At 44.8% G+C, this 19,318-nt stretch overlaps 1 protein-coding gene across 1 annotated transcript in view; it reads right to left on the reverse strand.

The window, feature by feature from the left end:
• Positions 1 to 19,318, reverse strand: part of TACR3 (tachykinin receptor 3) — a 69,333-nt gene that overhangs the window by 24,166 nt on the left and 25,849 nt on the right. Inside the window, exons 2-3 of the mRNA XM_084860242.1 lie at positions 16,665 to 16,853; positions 13,052 to 13,202 (exon numbers count right to left, since the gene is read on the reverse strand). Of these exons, the coding sequence (XP_084716368.1) occupies positions 13,052 to 13,202; positions 16,665 to 16,853 (340 nt within the window). The remainder of the gene's footprint in view (positions 1 to 13,051; positions 13,203 to 16,664; positions 16,854 to 19,318) is intronic.

The following is a 19,318-nucleotide window of genomic DNA, read 5'->3' on the forward strand; positions in this document are numbered from 1 at the left end:
AGGCAAACGTGGGACAATGCCAGCTCCAGGTTTCAGAGGAACCTTCATAGGATGCCCTCAGTGGGTCACCCTCTTTGAGTGGGCTCACCTCCTCACCACTGATCACTCCAGCTGTTTCTGTGCTCTCCTTCCTTTGGGCACAATACGCACCGCGACCCAGAGGGAGAGGGGAAGGAAAATCTGGGAGTCTGGGAGTCCTCCTGGACTCTGAGCTAACTGGGGAAGCCCAGGTGGCTACAGTGTCCAGGAGTGCATTTTACCAGCTTAGGCTGGTACGCCAACTGCGGCCCTATCTGGAGAGGATGGACCTTGCCTCAGTTATCCATGCACTAATCATGTCCAGGCTGGACTACTGTAATGCACTATATGTGGGGCTGCCCTTGAAGACGGTTCAGAAACTCCAGTTTGTGCAGAATGCGGCCACCCAAATATTGGTGGGGGCAAACCAATTCATTCATATAATGCCTACACTGCGCCAGCTGCACTGGTTCCCGGCATGTTTCCAAGCCTGCTTTAATGTGCTGGTTTTGACCTTTAAAGCCTTAAGTTACTAGAAGGACCGCCTTCACCCATATCAGCCTGCCTGTACTTTCAGATCAGAAAGAGGCCTTTCTCATTTTCCCACTTGTGAAAGCAGTTAGGTGGGTGACCATATGTAAGAGGGCCTTTTCTGCAATGGCCCCACACCTTGGGAACAAGTTGCCATTGGAGGTCCGCCATGCTCCATGTTTGTAGGCTTTTAAGAAAGCCTTGAAAACATTATTTTACCATGGCCTTCTCTTGATACGACTGCTGTTGTTGCTGTTATTGTTGCTGTTGCTGGTTTTATTGTTGACTTTTATTGTTGGTTTTATTGCTATTTTATTGTGTTTATGTTTTTATTGCTTTTAATATTTTAACTGCTTTTATGAATTGTACTACTGTAAGCCGCCTTGGGAGGGCTTCAGCTGTGAAAGGTGGCCAAGAAATATTTTAAATAAATAAATTAGACGCCAACATACTACGAAATGAATGAAACCTAACAGAGAAATCCTAATCCGCACCAACCATATGAAATACAGTACCACAGAAGCATAGAGAGGGTTGGGACTAGGGTGCCTATGTGTCCTTCTTCACAGAGGACAGTCTTATATTGGAAGGGCTGTCAGCCCAAGTCCGGTTTAAAGATAAAGAACCATAAAAAGGGAGAGAGCAGGAGCCCTGAAATTGCCCTCAACGGCTAGGATGTGGGCAGCCGACTGAGCGAGGCACACAAGTATTCTGGTCACGGTCTTACGCACCATGGTGAGATGTACTCTAGTTCTACTCAAATTAAAGTAATTATGTCTTCTTTTCTCTCTCTCTCTCTTTAGAAAGGTGTAAGTGGCTACCCTACCTTGGACTTACCAAAGATGATTTCATGGGGGCCACTGGCTATATGAAGCAACTGTTAAAATTGATACGCAATACTCTCATTTTTTTCTTCTTCTAATAGGAGTTTAGCATACCATTTAATGGAACCAAAAAAATCCACCAGTTTCATTGACAATGCCACTACAGTCCAACACTGAAAAGATTGCACTCATCTGACACAAGATTCTCATTTATTTGGAATATGGAATAAATATGAAGGCAAAATCCATCCAGTCTCTTCTGCTTTGTCCTCTTTTATTTGGCAGATGTAATTTAGTTTGGATAAACCAACAGGAAATGTTGTATGGGATCACATCTCCATTTCTATTCTTAAAATCCATTCATTAGCAAGTTATACATCAATGGCACTTTATCCCACGCATGGTGGAAATTTAATAAATTGCTATTTTGTTAGAAGTGGTAAATGTACAAGGAAATATGATTCATTGCCTTTGTTAGTGGAGCAAGTGGCGTGCAGTTGCAGGAATGGAGGAGTTAACAAGCTTAATTCAAATTGGAGATGGCAATGAGAATACAAATGAGATTTCTGAAAAATGCTCTCTCTCTTTTCAGATCCTTGGAATGAGAAACACAGAGGGGGAATAGTTAGACATCCTTGCCCTGTGCTAGATAGGAAGTTAAGTGAGAAAACCCAGGTTCTGTTATAGTTCTCCTCTACTGCCAGCATGAAAATCATGCTGCACCCAGAACATTGGGGTGTGCACAGTCCAAGGGCTACAAAACACTGCTAAGCATTTGATAAATGTCGACAGCACCACTGATCATTTACTGAGGGGGTAACTTTTGTAAACCTTAGACTGAATCCAGAAATGTCTAATGGGTTTCAGTCATTATGTACTTTCCTTTAAAAATTTCTTCTTGCTTAAAATACAGAAATGACCGTGTGGTACTGGGAAGTTCCTTGCTCTCATAACTGTAGGACAGTGCCTAATTATGCTGCTAACTTGCTAATTAGTTCATGTTAAAAAAAAACTATGTGGGGCTGCCTTCAAAAACTGTTCAGAAACTTCAGCTGGTCCAGAATGCTGTGGCCAGACTGTTGACTCGGGCTGGTTACAGGGAGCACATGACTCCCTTGTTACAACAGCTTCACTGGCTGCCTGTCTGTTTCTGGGCAGAATTCAAAGTGCTGGTTATGACCTATAAAGGCCTATATGGCTTGGGACCAGGCTACCTGAAAGACTGCCTTCTCCCATATGATCCTGCCTGGGTCTTAAGATCCTAAGGAGAGGAGAGGATCCTTCTTTCGAGCCTGCCATCTTCAGAAGTCCATTTGGTGGCAACATGAAAGAGGGCCTTCTCGGTGGCAGCTCCCAGGCTGTGGAACTCCCTTTCAAGGGAGGCTGGGTTCGCTCCCTCTCTGCTGTCCTTCTGCCAGCAGGCAAAGACGGTTTTATTCAAACAGGCCTTTGGCATGTAAGCAGGTCTGCTGAGTTGGATGTTGTTTTTATTCTGTTATTCTTATGTTTTTCATTGTGTTTTAATGCATTAGTTTTATTATTTTGATCAAGTTTTATTTATGATGCCATTTCTTTATGGTGCCATTTTTCTTGGTAGAAGGGTGGGGTACAAATCAAATCAATAAATAGATAGCCAGATGGGAAGAATCCTTAGCCCATAGGAAGATGGCAAGCCACAATGTGTTCACTGTCTGTCATCCAGGTTCCCAGAAGACTGGTTATGAAGAATGGTTATAGTAGTGGCAGCAATACTAGGCAGCGCCTTCTCCCCTACGGCCCAGTCTGCCACCTAAGGTCCTCTGAGGGCTCTCTGCTGTGGCTGCCTACTGTGAGATTGGCAGCCACACGCAAGAGCACCTTTGCCACCCCTCAGTTGTGGAATGACCTGCCGGTTGAAATGCGCCTGCTGACCTCGTTGAAGGTTTTTAATTTTATTGTTGGATTTTAAAAAACTGTTCTTAGTTCAAAGTTGTTTTAGTTATATGTTGTTTGTCCATATGTTTTTATGTAAATGGTTTTTAAACTTTGTCTATTGTATTTTAATGTTTTAACTTTTGTAAACCGCCCAGAGAGCTTTGGCTATGGGGGGCGGGGGGGCGGGGGCGGGGCAGGATACAAATGTAATAAAAAATAATATCTTAGGAACATAGAAAACTGCCTTATACCTTGTCAGACCATTGGTCCATCTAGCCCAGTACTGTTGACACTGACTGGCGGCGGTTCTCCAGGCAGTTTTGAGCAGGATTCTTTCCTAGCCCTATTTGAAGATGCTGGATATTGGACCTGGGACCTTCTACATGCAAAGTATGTGCTCTACCACTGAGCTACAACCCCTCCCATCTTATAAGAAAAGTCTTGCTGGATCAGACCAAAGGTCCATCTAGTTCAGCATCCTGTTTCCCAGAGTGGCCAAACAGATGCCTCAGGGAAACCCACAAGCAGAGTATGCACACAACAGCCCTTTCCCTGTTTGCCTCTCAGCAACTGAAGTAACAGTACTGCTCTATTCTTCTTTGGTTGGACCTCACCTGGCCTACCATGTTCAGTTCTGGGCACTTCAGTTTAAGAAGGATATCGGCAAACTGGAATGTGTCCAGAGGAGGCAGCAAGGATGATTAAGTCTGGAGACTAAGTCTGGCCTGGAGAAGAGATGATTAAGGGGAGACCTGAAAGCCACCTTCAGATATTTGAAAGGCCGTTGTATAGATGATGGAACAAATTTGTTTTTTCTTGATCTGGAGGACAGGACCTGAACCAATGAGTTAAAGTGATAAGAAAAAGGATTCAGATTAAGTATTAGGAAGAACTTCCTGATGGTACAAGTTGTACAAGAGTGGGACCGACTGCCTTAAAAGGTGGTGGACTTTCCTTCATTAGAGGTTTTTAAGGAGATGCTGGATGGCCACCTGTCAGGGGTGCTAAAGCAGTGGATGTCCTGTATCAGCAGAGGGTTGGACTAGATGATCTTTGAGGTCCTTTCCAAGTCTATAATTCCATGACATTGAGAAGCATACTGCCTATGAGCACTAGAGGTTCCATTTTGCTATCATAGCTAATGGCCATTGATAGACCTATCCTCCATGAATCTATTTGACCCCATTCAAAGCCATCTAAGCTGGTGGCCATCACAACATCCACAAGATGCTGGCTAGTCATAAGCAAAGATTTTCAGTTAGGATGTCCTACAGTAGTTTATTTTCTTCTGCAACATTCTACACATCCCATGGTGATTTGATGCATCATAGCATTGCTTGGAGTTAGGTGATCTGTCTAAATGCTGCTGCTGCCGCCGTTGTTGTTGTTGTTGTCATCATCATCATCATTGGGGTTATATGAGGTTCCTTGTTGTTTGTCTCTGAGGCACTGATCAGTTCCACACCTGCTTCAACCACGCTACAGCATCTGTGTTGCTAGGCCAGGAGTGGGCAGAAAGTAGATGTCCAAATGCTTTGGACTTCAACTCCCAGCATTCCTGACCACTGGCCATGCTGGCAAGGGCTTCTGGGAGTTGAAATCCAAAATATTTGGAGATCTACTTTCTGACCATCCCTGGCCTAGGTGGCTCACAGAGCTACATAGTTGCTACTAGCGAATGGAAATATCAGAGGAATGGATCTGGGAACATAACTTGTCCACAATCTATGGCAGCTTTTCCCAAACTGCTACCCTCCAAATGGGTTAGACTAAAACGCCCAGCATTCCTGGCAAATAGTCATACACCTAGGGCTGATGGGAGTTGAAGTCCAAAACACCTGGATGACTGATCTATGAGGATATGGTAACTGGATTTAAATTATATCAACAAAGAAAAATGTTTCCCCTGCATTCTATACAATCCCAAAGATCTTTTTTGCCATGCTCCACCTAAAATAGTACTGGGGGTGGCTTCACAACAGCAGGCCTGTTCCACTCTTAGCTGCCATTCACTTGGCAAAGTTTCTCATGCCTTAAAAAGGGCCTTACATGAATTGTTCACAGGCTTCTGTTGATTAATAAGGATTAGCCACCGTTCCAGATAATTTGTGCTTTCAGGCTTTACCTCAGCACATCGTGTCTTACTTATAGTGCCACTGTGTATTTCTTCATAACCAAATGCAGAACCACATGGCCCCCTGTGCATTTGGCTAATTGCATGCTAAATAGCATGCAAAATACCATTCATTCACATAAAAGGATAGTTGTGGCTTATTACAGGAAAAAGGAACAATAAACTAATCTGAAGACCAGGCCATAAAAGGAACCAACTGAGTGACCGCTTACAAATGGTCCCTCCCCACAAACGCCAGCTAAGTTCACTATGTGAAAAGTAAAGAGGGAGAGAGGTAGGTGGAACTTATAAACAGCATTGTTGGAGAACATTCTGGGTGTTGCGTACTGCCTCTTTAAGAAGTAAGTCCAGAAGGCCTCAGTGTTAGCAGGCCATGTGAAAGGAATAGGAAGAAATGCTTTCACTTTTAGAAGTCACTAGGACTAGCTGGCCTGCTTAATCTTCTGAGAGGCCAGGATAATCCTATATAACTGTACTAGTTACCAAGGGCAATGGTTGTTTATGTAAGTTATAATAAATAACTGTTGAATTTGAAGACATCTAGTGTGTTTTGCTTCCCATACACATAACTGGGGAAGCTTACTTTTCTTTTGCTGATATCATTTAACCCCATGCCAATGGTGTAGCGGTAAATTTTGAAGTATAGGCGCTCATCACGATAGTCCCCATAGCCACGCCCTGAAGGGAAGTCCAAAAAGGCAGGGAGCCGTGTTCTTGTTTTTATTGTTTGAAAGGGTCATACACTGCCATGATGGCCTTTTAGCAGATAAAGTAGCATATCAATGCTAAAAAAGCAATGTAACTGAAATAGTGATACTGGCCCTTTTGGGATCGAAGATCTGGAGTATTTTTATTTATTTATTTATTGCATTTATATCCCGCCTTTTTTCCTCTTGCAAGGAATCCAAGGCGGCTTACGTTATCCTCCTCCTGTCCATTTTATCCTCACAACAACAACTCTGTGAGGTAGGTTGGGCCGAGAGTCTGTGACAGGCCCAAAGTCACCCAGTGAGCTTCCATGGCTGAGCGGGGACTAGAACCCAGATCTCCTGGCTCCCAGTCCAGCACTCTCACCACTATACCACATTGGTAATATCAGTGTCTTTTAGCGTGGTTTCTAGGTATTCTAGTATTCTTGATATTTTGTGAATTAGATGTGTTATGTGCTTTGTTTTGTATTTTTGTGTTAATCTGTATGGTTCTTCTTGTGACAGATGCATAGAATCATAGAGTTGGAGAGGGGTCTTGTCCATCTAGTCCAAGCTGTTGCTTGATGCAGGAAATCCATTGCTACAGCATCCCCACTGGATGGTTGTCTGGTCTCTGCTTGAGAACTTCCAGTGACGGAGAGCTCACTTTCTTTCTTGGCAATTGGTTCAATTGTTGAATTGCTTTTTAAGCAGGTAAGAGAGCAATCTTATGTCTTCTAGACCAGGGGTCCCCAACCCCCGGGCCACGGACAGGTACCGGTCCATGGCCTGTTAGCAACCAGGCCGCAGTAGGGGTGTGCAAAACCCCCTTACCTTGGGTCCACGGGGGTGGGGAGGCGATCCGTCCCCCCCCCCCCGGAATCCTCGCTGGCCCTGGCCGGCTCCGCGACAAGTCTGCGGAGCTGCCAGCTGGCTCCAGCTGCTGGTGGACTTCTGGCTGCTTGGACGCAAATGGCGTCCGCTTAGCGGACGCCATTTGCATCCCTGTTCTTCAAGTAATAGGCTACGTAAATCTTTATGTAGCCGATTACTGCAAAGAATAGGGACGCAAATGGCGTCCACTATGCAGACGCCATTTGCGTCCCAGCGGCCGGAAGTCCACCAGTGAAGCCATCCCCCCCGGTCCATGGAAAAATTGTCTTCCATGAGACCGGTCCCTGGTGCCAAAAAGGTTGGGGACCGCTGTTCTTGACAACATCTGGTGGGTCACAGGATAGTTCGGATTCCTGGGTCTGAAGTTGGAGTCAGTGCTCTGACCTCAGGCCCAAAAATCCGAACTCCCTGCCCCTCCTCCTCACAGCCGGCATGGAAAGAATTGCGACCTTGGAGGGAAGGTACAGGGGGTGTTCCCATGGGTGGGGTGGGTATGGGGGAGGCTGGGTTATGAGGAATCCCCCAAGCTTCGATGTCTCAGTTCGATGGAAAAGCCTGTCTGGCTGAAATGCAGAGTGGGAGAAGCGCTGAGGCGAAGACCGCCTCTGCTGCTCCTCCCACTCTGCATTGGCTGGCTGTAAGCCACCGAATTTGGAGGCTTATGGCCATCCCCAAAAGGGTGCACCCTAAGACAAACAAGAAATCTGAGTACACAGTGAAGAGTCAGGTGTGGGAAAAGAGGATTCCATAGCTAACAGGTCTTGAAAACCTTACCAGCTAGAGATTGGGGGGCGGGGATTAGTTCTGTTTGCATTTTAATGTGAAACTTACCTAATGTCACACTTTTGAAACAGTGCACGAAACAGAGTTATCCTTAGATAAATTCTCTAAATTGTGCAGTGCTCAAATGAAAAAATGCATACAAAAATGTGTAGATTAGGGGAAAGAGCACACAAAAATATGTGTATTGGTACAAAATACATTAAATGCATTATATTAGGAAATGTACTTGCAAAAATTAGATTATATTAGGCAAAATTGGTCCAAAATGTACACATTTGTACAGGTTTTCATGCAAACCTTAAAAAAACCCCAATGTTTGGAACAAACCGAACTTAATACTGAAAGAATGAGAAACTGAGAGAAATTGAAGATGGTAGATTCATCTATCACTAGTACCATTACAGATGTGTGAATCAGCAAAATGCGAGCTTGCTGAAGTTCTCTGAATTCCATCTCAGAGCTTGTTCCAATTTGAGTCTGTATCAGATTGTGAACTTCGTTTTTTTGCTTTTCACATGAAAATCTCTGCATGTTTTTATGAATATTTTTCCAAACGTATGCATCAGTTGTGTGCATCTTTGAAATGTATGTATTCTTCTCCCATGGATTAAAGTGTATTTATGCACATTTTTCAAAACTACACATTTTTTCATGTGCATTTTTCAGATGTACGCATGCTGTCTAATGCAATTTTTTTTGGTCCACAAATCACATTCCAAGCTCAGAAATGTACAGACTTTGACCACAGATTGAATCCAAGTCCGTCTTCAATCTGGGAGGTGTGAACTGGGTAAATCCTCATCAAAAATGAACTGAAACAAATTTCTCATACATTCCTAACTAGCAGCTATATTCTTCTAACAAAAATATAAATTTGTTTTAAAATCTTTGACACAGAATTCCTTCATTGTCTGATTCTTAGCAGAGGGACAGATTTGGGCTGCTTATTTAGCAACTGACAGTGATGCCAGTTTTCCATTTCGTGGCTCTCAAACTATGCTAGCATCTGTATCGCATTCATTTCACTATCAAATGTGGCTATCCTGCCTTTCCAAATGTGAGAAGAAGAGCGTTCTTTGTTCCGAGTTTGCTTTCAGATAAATTTTCTTCTGCAGTTGCTCTCCGCAAACAGCATGTGTCACAGCGAGTGATTTCTCTCTTTATCATTACAATCATACCACTGGCAAATCCTTAGCAGGAGTAGGTCTTTTTCTAACAGAAAAGGAGCTGGTGGAAATAACCCAGAAAATTGCCTTGTAAAGAATTTGTCTGGCTTTTGTTTCATTGTAATATTTATCTTATAAGCTGAAGACAGCAAGAAACATTTTAACGGTGGTACGGTACATGACGTTCCCATTTCCACTAGTTCAAGCTAATGCTAATGACCCAAACATGGCACTCCTGAATGATATATTCACCATATATTAATTCTAGTGATTACATATTAAGCATGATGTCAGATCTATCTGACAAATGTCAGTTCTCCTAATGTTACCATCACTGACAGTCTCCCTGATTAGCAAACGTTATGTTGCATGTGGATGCTGCAACTGAATTTTCGCATTCAAATGCATTTCAAATTTGTATATTTGACTTTAACCTTGTGAGTCAAGCTTAGGTTTTTGGAGATGGGTTCCAACTTTTAATATTTTTTGTTATCATTGCAGTTCCGCTAGCTTTGAGGGCCAGTTACCCAAGTTGATTCCTGTCAGTCAAATGTCACATTTGTCTGCTCTTAGGCACCAGAAGGCTGCAGTTAGGGTGGTGACTTGCTCATCACCAAAACAGAGGAAATGCTTCACCCCAAAATGACAACATTGTGGATGCTAATTTATATGTATACATGCAATTGTTTTTAAAGAATTGGTATAATTTAAATAGAAACATGGTACAGTGGGAAGACTGTGGTCAGGTGACCTCATTCTGCCATCCAGCTGCTAATTGTTGAGGTATGAATCCAAGGCCCCAACTCACCCTTTTAGGGTTCTTTATCTTTAAAGTTAAGCTATTTAAATGCCATTGGAATCAATAGCATTTAGGGTGCAATCCTATGAACTGCACCCTCACTGCTTGGAAGCCCCCGAACTCAGAGGCTTCCGAGATTCCTATGACCTGCTTGGCTGAAGCTGACAGGGCGGGAGGAGCGGTGGAGGTGATCTTTGTCTATCCGTCCTCCATTCTTTGATTTTTTTTGCTAGTGGGAGCACTTTGGAGGTGGAGGGAAGGAGGAGGCTCAGGATAAATTGTATCCTGACCTCTCTGGTCTCTCCCCCTCCAAACACCCCCTTTTCCTCCTCTTCGAGGAAGCCAGTGCAGTTCTCTCTGCGCCAGCTGCCAGGGATCCGGGTCAGGGGGTCAGATCTCCAACTCCTCCTTCTGAGGTCAGAGCACTGTCCCTGACTTGGGGGGGGGGGCGGAATCTGAACTATCCTATGGTCCCTGGGATGCTTGCCGAGGGACCCTAAGATTGCTCTCTAGGCAGCTTAAACATGAGGGGAATTTCTGCTCATATAGCTCCAGAATAATGAAACTGGAGAGAGACAAACTTTTTGCATGAGGTGCTAGATGGTCCAGTAATCTCACTAACTAGGGTAGAATTAATTTTGCAGGAAAAGTTACAGTCAGTCAAATTCTGTCCACTCCTCCCATCACATGGTCCTTTATCAAAGCTGCAGAGACAGCTGCAACATAGGGAATACAGCCTGGAGCACTCGACCGGCCCTCTCTCCTTGCTTGCCTTGCTGTGAGGGCACGTTCACAGACTGTGGGGTGTTTGGAGAAGGGGAAGCCCTCTACCTTTATTCCTCCTACTGCTGTTGCTGCTGGTGCCTTGAGGAAGAGGTGAAGCCACAGTTTCCATGAACTGCTCTGCATTGTGGTGATGATAGTGGCTTATGCCACAGACTGTGGGGCTGTGGGAAGTTGTGGGTGAGTGGTAGAGCACCTGCTTTACATGCAGAAGGTCCCAAGTTTGATCCCCGGCATCTCCAGGTGGGGCAGGAAAAACGCCTGCCTGAAACCCTGGAGAGCTGCTGCCAGGCAGTGCAGAAAATACTGGGCTAGATGGACCAACAGTCTGACTCAGGATGAGGCCGCTTCCTATGTTCCTACCAGTGGATGCTGGTGGCTCCGATTTCTGTGGGGCTGTAAATCCATTCCGGGTTTCAGTCAGAACCAATCAGAACTCCAAAGGAGCTATCCAGGGTGTCGAACCAATTCTGGGGGTGGGGTTCAGCACCTTGGATAGCTTCTATACAGGTTTGGTTGGTTCTGACTGAAACCCAGAATGGATTTTTAGCCCCACTGAAACTAGAGCCACCAGCCTACACTGTTTCCCACCCATTAGTAGCCAGTCAGGTGTTACATAAAATTAACATTTTTTTTTTATTTTTTAGGCAAACCTGCCTAAACTCCTCTTGTCTCCTCTCTCTTGGCTCTTTTTGTTTCGCTGCTGAACTGACTCACTTCCTGGTTGTGCTGAGACACTGCCCAGTTAGCTTTTCCAGCAATCTGTGAATTGCCTGTGTCACTGAATATTCCTCCAGTTTGCATTCCAACTGTCTTATATAGTTCCACCTACACGGCCATAAGGACAGGGAGGTAGTGGGAAGATCCCTTCCTTCTCCACTCTCCCTGCCACAATCTGTTGGGCTTCAGGAACCCTGATGGGGCACAATTCCTCTCTGTGAGCTCTGCAGAGAAGCTGGGAACTCAGATATATCCAATATAGACCCCCCCTCAGCTTTTATTTATGTATGCTTATATTCTGCCCTCTCTCAGAAACTTGCAGCTGCAAAGAGTATTTTAATTAAAAGAGGATGAGAAGGAGACAGGCACTATACATTTAAATTGCATCACTCCAGAACAGGCACACGGTACGCTCCAGCCAGCCATTGAATACATGTACAAACAGAAAGGTTTTAATACTGCTTCTGAAATTGGAGGCGTTTCGGTGTTGGAGAGAAATGAGGGGGAGACCTGTCACTCAAGCATTTCGTCCCATGCATTATGCAAAAGGCAGTACATGCTCAGTCTGGGAGAAATAGGACTTCATTAAAGTCATGGACAGAAGTGAGACTGATAAATGGGGCCATCATTTTAACCAAGGCCTTTGAGAGCGCTTTCATCAGAGCATTTTTGAGTCTGAAGCTCATAGAGGACTGGAGACCAAGATCTCATATCATAGTGGTTTTATTCTAGCTGAGCTGCAAGTTCAATTCTAAGTGTAAATGGGGAATGGGTTGCTTGGGCTGGAAATAGAGCATTCTGGGAATTAATGCATGCTGCAGCCCTGTGTGTCTTCCATTTTGTATTACTAAAGCCCTGTTTGTCTTGCATTTTGTATTACTGTTCCATTTTGTATTACCGAAAGCAGGAGCCCTGTGCATCTTCCATGTTGTATTACTAGCTATTGTATTACTAGCGAGGAAGACGTGACATCAGTACACTGAATTTCCCATCCCTGCAGCATAACAGCCGTGCATTCTCCATGACATCAAGTTTTGGCCTCATGCTCACCAGGATCAAAGTGGGAAGATGTATTTAATGCAAAGGTGGACAACTTCCAGGGGTTGGGGGGCTGCATATCCTACTTTGGCATACATCACCCCCACTGGCACTGCCAAAATTGTGTGGTAGGGGCAAAAAAAGCAGTGATCTTGCAAGCAAAGATGATGAGCTCTCACTACATGCCTTGTTTGCTGTTCAAATTGCGCTAGTTTTTGCTGCCGCAGCAGATTCACTTATGGCAGCCCCTCTCCTGCCAAATGGCCAAGGAGGGCCACAGGAGGCCCACGGGTTGTATGTTGCCCGCCCCTTATTTAATTTTAATGGCATGAAACGTGGCAGTCTAGGGGTTTGATTGGGCAGCCATCATAGATAGTTGCACTAGAATTTAGTTACCGTTCATAACATTTGCATCACCCAGTATTCCCACATGCTTGGGGATCACTTTAGCCTTTATACCTAAGTGCTCACCAGCATCACTAACTTCTGGAAACCACACCAAACTTTGTAAGGTCAAAATGCTAAAGAACATGATAGCTAGATAACAAATGAAAATGAGAAGTAGGCAGTGTCAATCGTCTATTCAAATCAAATTTTAACCATCTTGTTTAGATGCAGAAAAATGTGGCTGGGGAAGGAATGGGCATGATCCAGCTATGCCGAAGAAGCCAGTATTGTTTAAATGAAAAGTTGGCAACCATAACTATGAAGCTACACAAATTACTAAGTTAATTAAGCAAGATTCAGTTGAACAGTACCTTCCTCTTTGCTTTCAGCTGCTCATGATATTTGTCAGATGTATCACCTGGGATCTCTCCACCCCATAGGGTAATTCCAACAATTGTATAAGTGATCCCCATGACAAGCAATGGAAAGCAATAGACCAGTGCGATCACAATGATGTGATACCTGTAAGAGAAGAACATTGAACTAACACATTCTTTGAGAAGAACCACTCAGAACAGAAGTTCTGTTTGTACTGTTAAAAGCAATTGCTTTCCTTCATGTGAAGGATGGGGACACAAGGCGAAATGTTGTATGACCATTCAGCATTAGCAAAATTGGAGCATTTTTCCCCATTCCCTGACCCATTCCTTTCTAACATCCCTGCACCTAGTGGGGAGGGGTGGGGGACAAGAAATGATATGCATAAAGAGAAAGGAGTTCTCTCCTAGAATTAGCATCTTCAGAGTGAATGACATCTCTCTCTGTCTCTCTCTCTCTCAATATAAAGGCATAAATTACAGAATTAGTAACATATGGGAGGGGTCAGCAACTTTTTTGCCACATGCAATGATGGGCCATGGGGTGGAGGGCACGTGCTGGGCATGGCCATGGCCATAGGCAGTGATGCACATGGCCAGGGCCCCTCTCATCTCCCCCCACTCCCCCTCCCTGTCCTTCCCTCCTCCCCTCTCTCACACACAATCACTCCTTCCCAGCACCCCGAAAGACACCCAGATACTCATCTCTCCCCTATCTCAGAGTGTAGGTATGGAGTAGGTTAAAACTTCTTCCCATGTGCTGTGATCCCATTACGCATCCTCCTCCCTCTTGTCCAGCTGATTGGTACTTTTCCCAGCACCAATTGGCTGGGCAGGGAGGGGAAGGCGCATGATTTAAATGTCATGCAGGGATGACTCTCCCTGTGTGCCTTCCTTCTAATCCCAGTTGAGTTCCAGACAACCTGCCAAACAGCTGTTTGGTGGGCTGGCTGGAACTTGATTTAGCCAGGGAGGTTAATGCATGGGGGCAATCCTTCATATGTGCCTTACTCACATCCAGTCGTGCTCCCCAGCTTGCTGTTTGGCAGGCTGATCAGAGTGTGATTGGGATGGGGAAGAAGCTGCACAAGAACAGTCATTCCTGTGTGCCTCCTCCCCATCTCAACCATGCTCCCTCCAATCTCCCAAACAACTGAGCAGTGGGCTTGCAGGGCCGGGATTCAGAGACTTGGGCACTGGTGGCAGGCCACACTCAAGGCCTCCATGGGATGCAGTCACCCCCCCCCCCGCCCCATCCAATATCCCTCATGGCTAAATCATGCTCCAACCACCCTGCCAGGCAGCTGTTTGGCAGGCTAGCCAGAGTGCAATCAGCATTAGTAGGAAGGCACCTGGCACCATCCCTACATGCAGTCCACAGGTTGCCACCTGTGGCATACGGGATGCCTTTTTGGAGTGCCTTGCATACAACAATATTGCCCCAAATGGTAACTGCTGTGACCTTGTACCCTGCACAGCTGTCACAAAAAACCCTATCCTGTCTTCCCATCGCCTTTCCCCCCTTGTTTTCCTACTTATTTGCTTGGAAACAGTTTCAGTAATTCCACAAGAGGCTCGAGACTAAAACTTGCTCTTAATTTTGATATTAGAAACCTCTTCCCAGTAGCTTTGCACTAGGATGAAATAACTGTTTCAAACTGTAAGGCTTTGTTTTTATTTCAGTCCTAATTCTTTGCCTTGGTTTCCAATAGCATTTATTGTTATTATAACAGATAATGAAAAATGGTAATAAATTACCCAGGAACTCCCCCCACGTGCACCCCCTTCCTATTGCTCCAAGCCACTGATTTATTGCATTGCATGCATCTGCATTTACTGTGCCCTACTGTGCACATATTCATGTTCATAGTGCTCTTTTGCACTTATTTTATTTATTTATTTATTATTTCTTTTCTATCATTTCCATAGACCATTGGTCTTCAGCTGGTAGGGTGGGACCGATACATGGATCCCAACCTGACTTAAAGTGGTGCTTCCTGCATTTTTTCTTTTAATATTGTTTTTTGGTTTTTTTTTTCATATTTTCTGCAGAATGCCAGGGAAAAACCCATAGCAGGTCTAAAATGGCTGTTGCTGTGTACTTGCCCAGTAGCAGTTGCTGTTAAAGTCCTAGCTAGGCTGCATGGGACACTGAACAGCAGAGAAGAAGGAGATGAAGGTTCCCCATTGCATAGACGGAGGCCAACTGGATTGGCATGTTGAAGCTTTCTTTAACACTTTACTTTCCAAGGCAGCATCCTCCACTGGCTCGGGGGGTACAGGAAAAGTCACATGGGACATACAGCTCTGTCCTTCAGCACCTCTCCACTGCTTCCTGCCCCACAACTTCTTCTGGTAGGGCTGGCCCTGGCTGGGTTCCTGCCCTGGCATTGTCTGTTTGGTAACCTCCAGATTGGACTGTAACACATACTGTGTGGGTTTTCTCTGAAGATGGTTCAGACACTTCAGCTCAGGGCTGGTGTCAAAGGTAGGCATGGTTGGGCACTTGCTGAGGGCCCACACTACAGCAGGGGCCCACTGACCAAAGCCCCCTGGAGTTGCTTCTCTTCACCAATGCAACCTTCTTGTTCACCTGCCTCTCATTCTGGCCCAAATAACTGTGGTGGAGAGAAGGAGGAAGAGCAGATGCTCCTGCCTCCTTGCTCGTCTCTGCCTGTCAAGCAAGCAAGTGATGAGAAAGAGGATAAGAAGCAAGAGCAGCTGGTGACAATGCTGGTGAGAAGGCAGACTCACCGAACGAGGGGGCACATTGAGGGTGTCTTACCCAAGGGTCCCCCAAAACCTGGAGCCTTCACTGCATCAGCTAGTATGGAGTGTGGTTTCTTTGCTGTTAAGGAGTTTGGACTGATATTCTCCTATGTCACTTATTTTGAGGCCTCTGCACTAGCTGCCAATCCATTTCTAAGCACCAAGTTTTGCTCCTTACCTTTAAAGCTCTAAATGGCTTAAGTCCTGATTACCTAAGGCTGGCTACATCAATCTGCCATCCTCCAGATGTGTCGGACTACAACTCCCATCATCACGTACGTCAGGGTTTGTATTCTAACACATCTGGAGGTTCTAGGCTGGAGAAGACTGATCTAAGGGAATATCTTGCCCGACAGCTGAGATAATTTGAGGAGTGCCTGTGGTTGTTGGAAAAACTGTCCTTGTTGACTTTGCTACGAAACTGCATCATTGGCTGTGGATACAGTGAAGAAAGGAGACTTATTTTGCTCCCCATTTTGCCTCCCTTACCCCCATCCTTCAGTTTTCATCACAGCACATTTAGCTCACCACCAGTCCACGCTATGGCTTGCACAACCTTTGGTTCGATCCAGCACAACAGGTGCCTCATTCCTAAAGGATCATGGGAAACTGCCTTATACTGGGTCAGACCACTCCATCTAGCCCAGTATTGTCAACACTGACTGGCAGCAGGTTTCAGGCAGGAGGTTTTCCAGCCCTACCTGGAGATGCCAGGGATCGAACCTGGGACCTTCTGCATGCCAAGCAGGTGCTGTACCACTGAGTCACAGCCCTGTGTTCTTTGTGTGTGTGGGGAAAAAACATGCAAGAGCGCATTGCTGTTTCATCTCTGACTTACGTGAAACGCTGCTTCATACCACCTGGCCAGAAAACATAGCACAGAGTTCTTCCAGGCATCACTTTAGTCTTGGAAAAGAGGCACTGGGGAAAGGCAAGGAGGAAGGCCAGAATCCAGATGCTTGCAATCACCACTTTTGTAGCAGTGGCAGACAGTCTGGGCTTCAGAGGGTCAATGATGGCCATATATCTGTTGAAAGACACAACCCACCAAACACCAAAGAAAATGTTAGAAAATCATAACCAGGAGAGGAAATTGTAACTGGGAGGCAACCATTTTCTTTTGCAACAAGGTAACACAGGAAATGAAAATAACTCTCTGGCGACATCTTGGAAACACCTTAATTGAGGGCAGTCATTTGCAAGAGAATGGCTCCTGTGCTGCAAGACAGAAATTAAATAATTGAAGGCTCAGGTGAACCCAGAGTAATCACCCACAGAGGAACTGCTTACCATGTTCCTGGTGGGATTCTCTGGTCTTTCCTCTTCCCAATCCATACCCCTGGCTGGGGGGTGACGAGTCTTTTGCTTTGTCTCTACATTGGGTTTGATTGGATCCTCTTGATACACTGGAGGACCAATGGAGGAGTGGGGCATGCAAGGCCCTTTCCCCTGTAACATGCATGTTAAGTAATGCTCCATGCATTGGAATGTGTAAGTATATGCCAGAATCATGCAGCTCTTTGTCCTCCACAAAAGAGGAGATAAATTGCTCAAATCACACCTGTGAGTGTGCAGTTCTACATACAGAACGCTCGTGTCACCATATGTGCTTTGTGGACTGGGTTGGATGCAGGGGTACTCAACCTGCTAGAGCTGTGTTCTTGAAGACTTTGTATTTCATGTTTCAGTTCATTTCTGACAGCCCCATTCATTTTGTGTTCCATTTATTATTGTCTCAGGGTTGTATCCGATGTTAGTCTAACTTAAGTCCCATTCATTTCAGTGGGCCTACTCTAAATAGGACTAACATTGGATACAACCACCATTCATTTCATAGTCTTTTATTTTCATTCAGGCTTTTTTGTCTTTTTTTAATTGATGTTGATTACAATGAACACCCAGCCTGTCTTTTGAGACCTGCAACTTTGGCGTTTTCCATCCAAACTGGATAATTATTACAGGACTTGGGGCAGCTTCTCTGCAGTGCCAGCAACTCAGGAAGATACAGTGTTTAGAAGCTGCTGATGCATCAAGAAGCAGCAGGTGGCACTGGAACCAGCTTCTGCCTCAGGAAGTGAAATGGCTTAGACCCCAAGCCGTAGATCAGCCCTGGCTTTTCTCCATATCAGTTTTGGAAATTCAGTGTTTTCCCCTTGCCCTCAGCTTTGCTTCAGCTCTAATATGCAACACCTCATTCAAAAATGAAGTGTTTGAGCTGAATCCTGAACAGGCTGACATGACAAGCAGGGTTTTGGAATGGTTTTGAGGAGGCTTGCCTATATTTGTGTGCTATTTGGTTAATACCCACAGCATTCTTCCTTCCCAGTTGCAAGGCTACAGATGGTAAATTCTCCATTTGGTATTTCAAGATCAATAACTTTTTAAAATTACCTCTGAACATGAAGAAGCCTCCGTAACAGGCAGATTTTTTTTTTTATGTCAGTTCATTTTGCTCTATATTTATGTATTATTTTTATGATGTTCATAAAGCTTTAAGGTTCTTTTTCTGCCTTAGCTGCTGTCTGTGTTTCTGTCAGCAGCAAAATTTGGGCTCACTGAATCCAAACTAGGAAACAGCTCAATTATTCCAATATTGATTGTTCCATACTGATCAACTAGTGCTACCTTGTAAATAGATATGGGATGGATATCTGTTTACAAGGTGCTTCATAGCAGGAAATTGGTTAGGTGTTTGTAATCATAATAGTCTATCCATGTTACAGTGCTGTATGGTGCAAAATTGCATAATGGGCAGCTGTTACCATGACAGAACTGCAACAGAGCTGAATGTCAGTTTAAAGTCCACTTTAGAATCCACGGGGGCCTTTTTTTAAATAACAAAGATCAGATATCATAATAACATAAGAAGAGTTGTGCTGGATCAGACCAAAGGCCTGTCTACTCCAGCATTTTGTTTGCACAGTGGTGAACCAGATGCCCCTGGGAATGCCACAAGCAGGACATGATCACAGCCCCGCTTGTGTTCCCCAGCAAATGGTATTCAGAGGCATACTACCTCTGATACAGGATATAGATCCATCATGCTGAATAGCACTGAAAGCCTTATCCTCCATAAAATTGACTAATCCACTTTCAAGGCCATCCAACTAGCTGTCCATGAGAAACCCATGAGCAGGAGATGAGTGCAACAGCACCCTCCCAACTATGTTTCCCAGAAACTGATGTACAAAGGCATTCTGACTCTGATACTGGAGGTAGCATATAGCCATCAGGACTAGTAGCCACTTATAGCCTTCTCCTCCAGGACTTTGTCCAACCTTCTTTTAAAGCCACCCAAACTGGTGGCCATCACTGTGTCTTGAGGTAGCAAATTCCATAGTTTAACTATGTGCTGTGTGAAGAAGTACTTCCTTTTCTCTGTCTTGAATCTCCCACCATTCAACCTCATTGGATGACCCTGAGTTCTAGTATTATGAAAGAGGGAGGAAAATGTCTCCCTATCCACTTTCTCCACACCATGCATAATTTTAT

Source organism: Heloderma suspectum, chromosome 5 (assembly GCF_057233095.1).
Source record: "Heloderma suspectum isolate Gila_16-S chromosome 5, 16-S_ref, whole genome shotgun sequence".
NCBI lineage: Eukaryota > Metazoa > Chordata > Lepidosauria > Squamata > Helodermatidae > Heloderma > Heloderma suspectum.